Source organism: Arvicanthis niloticus, chromosome 12 (genome assembly GCF_011762505.2).
Source record: "Arvicanthis niloticus isolate mArvNil1 chromosome 12, mArvNil1.pat.X, whole genome shotgun sequence".
In the NCBI taxonomy this organism is placed as follows: domain Eukaryota; kingdom Metazoa; phylum Chordata; class Mammalia; order Rodentia; family Muridae; genus Arvicanthis; species Arvicanthis niloticus.
The window spans coordinates 1,779,080-1,791,640 of NC_047669.1; the positions used below are offsets into that span (position 1 = coordinate 1,779,080).

A 12,561-nucleotide genomic window follows, 5' to 3' on the forward strand; every position below is an offset into this window, starting at 1 on the left:
AAACTAGAAAAAAAAATTGAAGACTTTTTATAATTTAATGAAAATTAAGGCACATCATACCAAAACTTATGGGACACAATTGAAAGCAGTGCTAAGAGGAAAACTCATAGCTCTAAGTGCCTACAAAAAGAAACTGGAGAGAGCACACACTAGCAGCTTAACAGCACACTGAAAGCTCTAGGTCAAAAAGAAGCAAACACACACAAGAGGAGTAGATGACAGGAAATAATCAAACTCAGGGCTAAAATCAACCAAGTAGAAGCAAAAAGAACTATACAAAGAATCAACAAAACCAGGAGCTGGTTCTTTGAGAAAATCACCAATAAATAGATCAATATAGATATCAATAGAAAATCAAGATAGATAAACCCTTAGCCAGACTAACCAAAGGGAACAGAGACAGTATCCAAATTAATAAAATCAGAACTGAAAAGGGAGACATAAAACAACAGAAACTGAAAAAATTCAAAAAATCATCAGATCCTTCTACAAAAGACTATACTAAACAAAACTGAAAAATCTGAATGAAATGGACAATTTTCTAGACAGATACCAGGTTCCAAAGTTAAATCAGGATCAGATAAACCATCTAAACAGTCCCATAACCCTGAACGAAATAGCAGCAGTCATTAAAAGTCCCCCCACCAAAAGAAGCCCAGGACCAGATGGTTTTAGCACAGAATTCTATCAGACCTTCAAAGAAGACCTAATACCAATTCTCTTCAAACTATTCCACAAAATAGAAACAGAAGAAGCACAAGCCAATTCCTTCTATAAAGCGACAATTATGCTCATGCCTAAACCACACAAAGATCAAAGAAAGAGAACTTCAGACCAATTTCCCTTGTGAATATTGATGCAAAAATACTCAATAAAATTCTCACAAACTGAATCCAAGAGCACAACAAAACAATCATCCATCATGATCAAGTAGGTGTTATCCCAGGAATGGTGCAATATACGAAAATCCATCAACATAATCCACTATATAAACAAACTAAAAGAAAAAAAAACACATGATAATTTTACTAGATACTGAGAAAGCATTTGACAAAATTCAACAAACCTTCATGGTAAAAGTCTTTGAAAGATCAGGACTTTAAAGCCCATACCTAAACATAGTAAAAGCAATATACAGCAAACCAGTTGCCAACATCAAACTAAATGGAAAGAAACTTAAAGCAATCCCACTAAAATCAGGGACTAGATAAGACTGTCCACTCTCTCCCTACCTATTCAATATAGTACTGGAAGTCCTAGCCAGAGCAATTAGAAAACAAAAGGAGGTCAAAGGGATACAAATTGGCAACGAAGAAATCAAAATACCACTATTTACAGATGATGTGATAGTATACTTAAATGACCCCAAAACTTCCACCAGAGAACTCCTAAACCTGATTAACAACTTCAGAAAAGTGGCTGGATATAAAATTAATTCAAACAAATCAGTAGCCTTCCTCTATTCAAAAGATAAACAGGCTGAGAAAGAGATTAAGGAAATGACACCCTTCACAATAGTCACAAATTTTATAAAATACCTTGGTGTGACTCTAACCAAGCAAGTGAAAGATCTGTATGACAAGAACTTCAAATCTCTAATGAAAGAAATCAACAAAGAACTCAGAAGATGGAAAGATCTCCCATGCTCATGATTGGCAAGATTAATATAGTAAAAATTGCAATCTTGCTGAAAGCAATCTACAGATTCAATGTAATCCCCATCAAAATTCCAATTCAATTCTTCATAGTGTTAGAAAAAGCAATTTGCAAATTGATTTGGAATAACAAAAAAATCCAAGATATTCAAAACTATTCTCAACAAATAAAAGAATTCTGGGGGAATCACCATCCCTGACTTCAAGCTCTATTACAGAGAAATAGTGATAAAAAACTGTACTGTACTGGTATAGAGCCAAGCAGGAAGATCAGTGGAATAGAACTGAAGACCCAGAAATGAACCCACACACCTATGGTCACTTGATATTTGACAAAGGAGCTAAAACCATCCAGTAGAAAAAGGACAGCATTTTCAACAAATGGTGCTGGTTCAACTGGAGGTCAGCATGGAGAAGAATGCAAATCAATCCATTCTTATACCCTTGTACAAAGCTCAAGTCCAAGTGGATCAAGGACCTTCACATGAAACCAGATATTCTGAAACTAATAGAGGAAAAAGTGAGGAAGAGCCTGGAACACATGGGCACAGGGGAAAATTTACTGAACAGAACACCAATGGCTTATGCTCTAAGATGAAGAATTGACAAATGGGACCTCATAAAATTGCAAAACTTCTGTAAAGCAAAGGACACTGGCAATTAGACAAAACAGCAACCAACAGATTGGGGAAAGATTTTTACCAATCCTACATCTGATAGAGGGCTAATATCCAATATATACAAAGAAGTCAAGAAGTTAGATACCAGAGAATCAAATAACCCTATTTTTAAAAATGGGGTACAGTGCTAAACAAAAAATTTTCAACTGAGGAATATCAATCATCAGGGAAAATGCAAACCAAAACAACCCTAAGAGTCTACCTCACACAAGTCCGAACAGCTAAAATCAAAAACTCAGGTGACAGCAGATGTTGGCAAGGATGTGGAGAAAGAACACTCCTCCATTGTTGGTGGGAGTGCAAACTGGTACAACCACTCTGGAAATCAGTCTTGTGGTTCCTCAGAAAACTGGACATAGAATTAGCTGAGGACCAAGCTATACCATTCCTGGGCATATACCCAAAAGATTCTCCAACATATAACAAGAACACATGCTCCACTATGTTCATAGGAACCTTATTTATAATAACCAGAAGCCAGAAACAACCCAGATGTCCTTCAACAGAGGAATGGATACATAAAATGTGGTACATTTACACAATGGAGTACTACTCAGCTATTAAAAACAATGATTTCACAAAATTCTTAGGAAAATGGATGGAACTAGAAAATATCATCCTGAGTGAGGTAACCCAATCACAAAAGAACACACATGGTATGCACTCACTGATAAGTAGATATTAGCCCAAAAGCACGGAATAACCAAGATACAATTCACAGACCACATGAAACTCAAGAAGGAGGAAGACCAAAGTGTGGGTGCTTCGGTCCTTTGTAGAAGTGGGAACAAAATACTCACAGGAGCAAATATGGAGACAAAGTGTGGAGCAGAGATTGATGGAAAGGCCTTCCAGAGACTGCCCCACCTGAAGATCCATCCCATATACAGTCACCAAACCCAGACACTGTTGTGGATACCAAGAAGTGCATGCTGACAGAAGCCTGATATAGCTGTCTCCTGAGAGGCTCTGCCAGAACCTGACAAATACAGAGGGGGATGCTTGCAGCCAACCATTGGATTGAGCACAGGGTCCCCAATGGAGGAATTAGAGAAAGGACTGAAGGAGCTGAAGGGGTTTGCAAACCCATAGGATGAACAACAGTATCAATCCTCCAGATTCCCTGGAGCTCCCAGGGACTAAACCACCAACCAAGGAGTATACATGGAGGGACCCATGGCTCCAGCCATATATGTAGCCTTTTCGGGCATCAATGGGAGGAGAGGTCCCGTGAAGGCCAGATGCCCCAGTGTAAGGGAATGCCAGAGCAGGAAGGTACAAGTGGCTGGGTGGGAAGAACATCCTCATAGAAGCATAGGGAGGGGTGATGGGATAAGGGGTTTGGGTGGGGCATGGGGACCGGGAAAGGGGATAACATTTGAAATGTAAATTTAAAAAATACCCAATAAAAAAAAAGAAAGGAAAAAAAAGAGAGAATGGAAAAAAAAGTTTTAACAAATCACATCCAATAGCAGGATAATGTCCAAAATATATAAAGAACTCAAGAAATAGATATCAAAAAACAAAACAAACAAATAATCCAATTTAAAAATGGGTACATATGTAAACAAAGATCTCCCAACAGAAATTTCAAATTGCTGAGGAAAACAGTTAAATGTTCAATATCCTTAGCCATCAAGGAAATGCAAATCAAAACTACTTTGAAATTCCGTCTTACACCTGTCAGATCAATAACACAATATGACACAGCACATGCTGACAAGGATGTTAAACATGGAGAACACTCATCAATTGGTGGTGGGAGTGCAAACTTGTACAACCATTATGGAAATCAATATGATGATTCCTCAGATAATTGGGAAGTAACCTACCTCAAGACTCAGCTATATCATTCTTGGGCATATACCCAAAGGATATATGCTCAACAATGTTCATTGTGGCTTTATTCATAATAGCCAGAAACTGGAAACAACCTAGATGTGCCTCAACTAAAGAATGAGTAATGAAAATAAAAAGTTCAGGGAGAGACAGATAGAGTTGGGGAGCACTGGGAGAGTGGTATGAAAACCTTGCATAGTGCAAACTTCCTGGAATCTCTGACATTGACCCTAGTAAGGACTCCTAGTAATGGAAGACAGAGTCTAAACTGGCCATCTTTTGTAGCTAGGCAAAGCTTCCAGTAGTGGGACAGGGGATCCCTTGAAGAGTCCTAAACAACCCAGACTGATGTTAAGATAGGTTGCTCTCTGAAAACTAACGGTGGGGCCCAATTGCTGAGGATATCTACATAGCTTTCTGAACCTGGAGTGGTCCAGTTGGTGCCTATCTCTCACAAGACCTGATACCTTGAAACTACTAAAGGAAAGCCATAGATTGAACACTTCAAAATACAGGCAGAACCAAGAACTTCCTTTTATACATATTGGTGTTTTTGCCTCCATGTACATCCAGGTTCCAAGTGTATGCCTGGTACTGTCAGAAGCCAGGACCCTTGCCTCTTACCCTCACCCCCTACTTCTCCTCACCTGCATAATGTCTCCTGCAGCTTCATCTCTCTAGCAACCACAAGGTTCTGCTTAATAGTTACAAATAGATTTTTAGATGTAAAGCAGTGTACCATATGTTTTGAAGTAAGCAGTTAGACCGCCATTGTTTCAGGGCACAAGCCAAGAAGATTCTGTACTTTCCCATCACCTGGATCCCTCTTACCCCTCCCTTTGAAAAATGTATTATAAATAAGCACTTTGTGCCCAAATATATGACTTTTGACAAGCATTTGCTTCCTTGATTCCATTCTCTCTCTCTCCCATTCTTCCAGGATTGTAATCCTCCTCGTCCCTCACGAATAACCTAGGACCTGCAGGTCGGGTCATGGTACCTGCAGAGACTAGAAGAGAGTGTCAGGTTCTCAGTCACTAGAATTATAGGTGATAGTGAGCCACTGTGTGGGTGCTAGGAATCAAACTCAGGTTCTCTAACAAAGCAGCCAGTTCTCTTAACCACTGAGCCATCTCAACAGGCCCAACAAGGGCTTTCTTATATGAATTCTAACAGCATACAAAATAATCCCAAGAATTGGTACAAAAAAATTATATGACATTAAAAAGTTTCTGAATAGAAAAGAAACAATCAACAGAAAAAAGAGATAGCCTAGAAAATGGGAAAAGCGTCTTTTTCCAGTATCAAACAAGGGACTACTATCTAAGAAATATAAAGAACTACAAAAACTACACTGAATTAAGCATTCTCAAAACAAATAGGAATGACCAATTAATTCTTTCTAAAGTCTGTACATACCAAGGAAATGCAAATCAAAACTGCTTTGAGATCTGTCTCACCCCAGACAGAATGGCTATCATCAAAACAAATAAAAAATTAAAAAATGATAATAATTCTGATAGAGAAAAACAAGTATCCTTACTCATAGGATCCTTACTGATAAAAATCCAAATCTGTATGCCTACTACAGAAATCAACATAGAGGCTTAAAAAAAAAAAACTAAAAATGTAACTGCATTATGACCTGGCTATACCATTCAACTATGCCACTCAGTTATCTCTCTGTCAACATACCAGAGGGATACTTATATATCCATGTTTATTGCTACTCTACTCATTGTAACCAGGAAATGGAACCAGCCAAGATGTCCACCAACAGATGAATGAATTAGAAAAAGAAACAGTAACACATACATAATGAAATTTCATGAAACCATAATGAAAGCAGAGGCATAACATTTGCAGTAAAGAAATGGAACTTGAATCATTATGTTAAGTTGAATACATCAGATTAAGAAAAATATTTTCTCTCATATGTGGAATCTACACTTAAAATTCTACATATGGGTGGATATATATTTATATACATACATACATATGTATATATGAGAATTAAAATATTTTTGTGTGTCTGTAACTCCTGAAACTAGGAGAATCATAAGGAGGAAGGAGACATCTTAAGAGACAGTTATGTATAACATAAGAAAAGATGACAACGCACATAAAAAGGAAACGAGGCTGAGGATACAGCTAAGTCAGCAGAGTGTCTGCCTCAGATGCACAAAACACAATCCCAACACTAGATAGTATTGGTGGGGGTGGGGGGCACATGTCTTCAACCCCCACACTCAGAAGTTATATACTGAGTCTGAAGCTAGCCTAGAATACAAGATGCTGTCTCAAAATAAAATAAAAAGCAAAAAAGCAGCAAATGGCACTGAGGAAAGGAAGGATAACCACCAAAAAGGGTAGGAGGACCATGGGGAAGGGGATAAAAAGCAAAAGTAAAATGTCACACATGTATGAAAATGCCAAAATGAAACCCATTACTTTGGATAAAACCTACAAAAGAAAAAAAAGAAAAAAGAAATCCTGAAGAATTCTTTCATTTTCCCATTACCACAAAATGACATGTCAAGATGGCTATGAATATAAACCAGGGTGTGGGCCCTCAGGAGACACTGGCTGTTAGCCATAAACCACACTACCTATGGGATTTTTTTTTTTTTTTTTGATAGCCTTAAAGACTAAGACAGAACTGTGCACATGCACCATGCATGTACCCACGCACGCATGAAGTAGAAGAAAGAGAATTGAAATTATGAGTAATATACTTAGAATGTACTACTGTCAGTGTTTTGATGTCTTGGTTGTAGTATAGTTTTGCAAAATATTATCACTGAGGGAAACTGAGTAAATATATCTGAGATCTCCATTATTTTTCACAACTATATCAACCTATAATTGCCTCACAATATGTAAAGAAAAGGAATATGGAAAGGGGTTAATGTTTTCATGATTAATTCTTTCATACTACTTTATCTCACCTATGAACATATATTACTTTGATGAAAAAGAAAATATTTCCCTTAAGTGAGATATTCTATGTAAATTATTTGTTATATAATTTTCAATAAATTATTTGTTTGTCTTCCATTTTAAAGATATGACAACATCTAGAGAAAGATTTCAATATGAAATATTGATATCCAGAGACAGTCATAGTGGGCAACAATTACCCAACAAGATGACCAAAACCTTAAACTGAACCATACTTCCCTCCCATCAAAATAACCATAATCTTCTACCAGCATAGAGTACCTTTAAAACCTCTTAGTCCTTATTGCCAACATGAAGGAAAGCAATTCCAGGAAAATTTGGAAGCTAAGTAGAGGATGTGTATCATCCTCATAGAAATAATCAAAGAAACCTTGATTATGTTTTGGTATCAGATTTCATTATTGCTGACATGTAGAGGACTTATATGCCTAGTGTATCATCCCAAACATTTTTATTATTCAATCCTCTTGCTAGCCCTGAAAGTAAGTACTATCTATATTTTACAAAGAAATTACAACTTAGAAATGCTATATGCACTTCCCTAGTCTGAGTGCTAATACAGTGTATGAGGACTTTCTCCCATGAATGTCTAACTCTACAAATAAAGATTCTAGCCATCTATTATTTTTTAAATGCCTATCAATAATTATCATGACTTCTTTCCACATTCAAGCTTCAGATTGGGCTGTACATATCTGGGAATTCAGTGGGACTTTTCCACTTGCTTTATCAGTCATTATCCCTCTCCAACTTGTGGGAAGCCGCAGATCAACACCATTACAAGATGGCGAGGATCGCAATCTGCGAACAATCGATGCGCGCATGCGCAAAAGGGCTAACTTGCCAAGTCACTGCCCATCTCGGGCACGCAAATGAGATTCTGGAAGCGGAGCCAATCCGGTGCGGTCACGCCACTCCTAGGCCTATATAAGAAGCGCCATTTTCCGGGTTCGGGGTCTTTCGCTCCTGCATTCAAGAGGCTCTCCAATAAACGTGCGGGGAAGAATCCTGTTGTGGCGTCCTTCTTGCCGGCGAGTCGGGCGTTCACACAACTGAGATTGTACCCTATATCATTCTGCACTCCAGGACCAACTGGTTCATTATTGCCTTCTAAATACTGAGACTCCAATCAACTTTATCAATGACCAGTCTGTAGGATGATTGAGATTGGTTCTAATGCTTTGATTCAATTGGAATTCTTCATGTCCAAATGCTAGAGGTCCTTGTTCCCAGTTGTTTTTGATCAATCAATAAAGATGCCAGCAGCCAATGGTTGGACAAAAGTGCCCTTAGAGTTCTGTGGGCTAGGATGCAGTAGGGGGTGGGGGAGATGCAGAATTGCCATGACTCAGGGGAAAAGAATGTGATGCAGTTGCTGCAGGAGATAAAGCCAACCAGCCATGTGAGATTTTGGTAAGTGGCCACTGGCCACTTCCCAGATTGGGCCTAGGGTAGCAGGAAAAGGCTTAGGAGTACCCAGCCTTTGAGGTAGCCAAGGCATTTTAAGCTAGTGTGCATGTGTCTTTCATTCGCAGATCTAAAGATAGCTCCTGGGTGAGTGCAAGTGTGTGATCCGCCAGGAGCACAAAGTAGTGTAGCACAAACTCACCACTACAGTGGGACTACTGTAAAATGAACCAAATTCTTCCATATTTTCTAAGGTGTGTCTTTTGTCAGTTTTGGTGAACATTCTTACTCATTTTCTAGCCCTCCACAAGCAAACATACAACAGAGTCCCATACTTACACTACTCTATACATCTTCACAGAAGCCTAATGACCTGTCACATCTTCCCTAGTGGAAAAATACCAGCCATTATAAAGGTCCACCAAACTTCTATCTCATCAGCTTTCTTTCTTCCCTACGTTCCTATTGTCTAAAAATTAACCCTATTCTGAACAGAACTTCTAGAACAGTGAAAAACTCTTAACTTAGCTCCTCTCTTCTGCCTTCTTGAAAACTAAAAGTCATACTTCAGTTCAAATGAAAGTATACACTGTGTTTAAATAATGTCTACCAAGTGACAGCCATCAAGCAAGAAGCACTTATAAAAGATCTGGTGATGAGAACCTGTAGTGGTGTTGGAGATGTGCTGGCTAATTTTATGTCAACTTGACACAAGCTAGGGAATACCTGAGAAGAGGGAACCTCAATTAAGAAAAAGGCCTACGTAAGATCAGGCTGTAGTCAAACCTGTCTGTCATTTTCTTAATTAGTGATTAATGGGGGAGGGCTCAGACAATTGTGCGAAGTGAGACTCCTAGGCTGGTGGTCCTGGGTTTTATGAGAGCAGGCTGAGCAAGCCATGAGGAGTAAGTCAGTAAGCAGCACTCCTCCATGGCCTCTGGATCAGATCCTGACTCTAAGTTCCTGCCCTGCTTAAGTTCCTATACTGACTTCTTTTGATGATGAACTGTGATATGGAAATAAAAACCTAATAAGCCCTTTCCTTCAAAAGTTGCTTTTGGTCATGGTGTTTCATCACAGCAATAGTAATCCTAAGTCAGAAAATAACATCAAAAAATGCAATTTGCCTTATTTCTCTTATAAACTTTTAAAAAATCTCCCCTTGTTCTTTGAATGTGCTTATATTTTACTATATAAAATCCACATTTCAAATGAGTATCATAGTCTTTGGAAATATACCTCTAGCTGTTACTTAGGTAAACAATGTCTTGTCCAAAACGCTATGACCAGAAGTTGAAGAGCTGAAGCTGATATTTAAGATTTCTGATCAGGTATTTCTCCATGTTTCTTCACACTAGAATACTCGCAAGTTCATCAGATAGTTACTGGTTCTGGTGGTGGCTCTAAGCAGCATAAATTGGAGACATCATTCCTAATTGTATTTATTCTAAGGAATCAAAAGCATAGACACAAATAATCCCAATGCTAGTCATGAAACTGTTAAGAATGAAACACAAAATTCCATAGGAATACAAAAGAAAGCTCCTAACTGAGGTAAACAGGGAGCGGGTAGGCTTTGCTACCTTCAATAAGCGGAAGTAGCAAAAAAAAAAAGAAAACCCAAAACCCAAAAACCAACAGTCAAAAAGAACCATTACAGGAAGTCTAACTTACCTGAGAATAAATAACAAGGCTATAAGCTTATTAAACCTGGACATGTTATGGAAAGTGTGAAAGACAACACGTGCACAAAGCAAGATCTGAGGGACAACCCGAGTATAAAGTCCTAGCTTCTTTACTTGACTGCCGTGTATATTGGGCAAATCACTTAACCTCCTGCTGGGGGTCACTTTCATCATCCATAAAATGAGACAAATAATACCTTCTTCAAAGGACTGAGAAAAGAATTAAATGAAGTCTGATGTGGTGGCTCACATTTAGAATCCCAGCAATGGAAAGGTAGACCTTAGAATGAAAACTGCAGGTCTCAGGCCAGCCTCATCCACACAGTCAGTTCCAAACCTGCCATGAGCCCTGCTCCCTCCATAATTAGTCAATTAATTAAATGAAAGCCAGGTGTGGTGGCATATGCTACTTGTAATCCCAGTAATTGAAATGTAGAACCAGGATGATGAGTTCAAGGCCACTAAACAGTGAATTCAGAGCTAGCCTGTGTTACATGAGATCCTGCTTCATTTGCTGTTGACAAAGTTGTGAGGCACCCTATGTAAATAACAAACTGAAACTTACCAACCCCCACCTCAGTGAACTTGGGAGAAGACTCTGAGAAACTTGCGCTACAACCCTAAGGTTAAGCTACACTCAGAATCCTGATAGCAATACTTGTTGAAAGCTGCTTCACTTTTGAGGCAATCTATATAACAATTAAGTTAACACAACTACTGAAAAGAAAAACTATTGAAAAATAATAAAATAAAGAGGGCAGAAAGGAATAACAAAAACCACAGATTTCTAAGATAGGAAAAACTTGCTAGGGCCTGGTAAACTAAACAAATGATATAATAATAATAAGTCGTTTATGCAGTGATGGCAGCTAAAATCAATGTATAAGACTATCCAGGGAAAACTCTTAAAGTTGAGAAAATGCACAAAGTCAAAATTTGGAGCACGACAGTAAGGAAAAGTAAACGAGCAGCTATGAGAGCGAATCAGGACTTTAGGGACGCTTAAATAAATGTGTACCGGGGCTGGAGAGATGGCTTGGCGGATAAGAGCACTGACTGCTCTTCCAGAGGTCTTGAGTTCAATTCCCAGCAACCACACAGTGGCTCACAACCATCTGTAATGGGATATAATGCCCTCTTCTGGTGTGTCTGAAGACAGCTACACTGTACTCACATACATAAAATAAATAGACATCTTTAAAAAAATAATAAAATAAATGTATACCGGTGGCTAGGGCATCGAGGGCTGCAATAATTTGTTAGATTTAGAAATGTTTTAATTCCTTTCTTTTTCACATTTTAGTCTTTCTGAAATTAAATTAGTCTTTTAAGTCATAAGTTATACGTGCTTTTACTCCCTAAATCAGTTACAAAGTTCGCAGTGTGGTCTTTCAGGGCTTGTTTCTGAGACACAAGGAAGAATGGTAATAAGGGCATTTGGTGAAATGAAGAGCAGGCCAAGAAATGAAGCACCTCTGCTGTTCTAAATTTTGAGTATTATGAAATAAACACCTGTAAGTAAGGAGCTTTGAAAAGGCAAAATATGACCCAAGAGGATCACAATGACAGAGAAATAAAAAGGATCACTTAAATGTCATCCATGTAAAAGCTCCTACACTCTGTGCTTACAGTTTACAGAGACCGCGGGAGACACCGGAGAAACACATCCTCTCAGAAAGTTTGGGCGGGAAGCAAAGTGTAACGAAAGATGCCTGGGACAAGAGATACTCCAATACCCACTACTGCCTTGGTGTGTTAAGCAACAGACTAAAATGGAGGCAAATGAACTGCAGACGCCAGCGCGTACACTCATTCCGAATCAGTCCGTCCTCCCAGTCAGCCACCCACCCGCTCGATTCCCGGGACCACTCAGTGGAGACTTGGCAGAGGCAGAGCGAGGGAACCCCGCCCTGACCGACCGCCACCAACCGGCCCCCTTCACGCGACCAGGAGCAGACACGAGAAGCCCACGGAGGTTGCGCGCCGGCCCTCGGCTTCCATAGCAACAGCACAGCGTACCTTGGACACGCCGGGGCGGCGGGCTCCAGACATGTCTCACGTGCACAGTCCTCCGCTCTCACCCGCCGCCCCTTCCGGAAGCCGTTCCCTCCGGAAGCCGCCCATCGCGCGCCCCGCCCCCTTCCCTCCGGAGCCCCTTCCCGCGCCCCGCCCCTTGCGAAAGCCCTGTCCCAAGTTCACAGGCTCAAGCTGAGGGTGCTGCTGCTCCAGGCTGTGCTTCTACCCTTGGAGGAGCCAGGGAGTTGCTCTACGGTTCACCCGCGCTCCTAGCTGAGCAAGGCTTTAGAGCAGTAAACAGGAAAGGATCGAGATGTC

General features: G+C 39.7%; 1 protein-coding gene across 2 annotated transcripts in view; it reads right to left on the minus strand.

Moving 5' to 3' along the window:
- Spidr (scaffold protein involved in DNA repair) overlaps positions 1 to 12,349 on the minus strand; it is a 234,456-nt gene extending 222,107 nt beyond the window's left edge. For both annotated transcript variants that reach the window (XM_076942502.1, XM_034515175.2), the window contains exon 1: positions 12,247 to 12,349. In XM_076942502.1, coding sequence (XP_076798617.1) covers positions 12,247 to 12,279 — 33 coding nt within the window. In that variant the 5' untranslated portion in view covers positions 12,280 to 12,349. The remainder of the gene's footprint in view (positions 1 to 12,246) is intronic.
- Between the last annotated feature and the right edge of the window lie 212 nt (positions 12,350 to 12,561).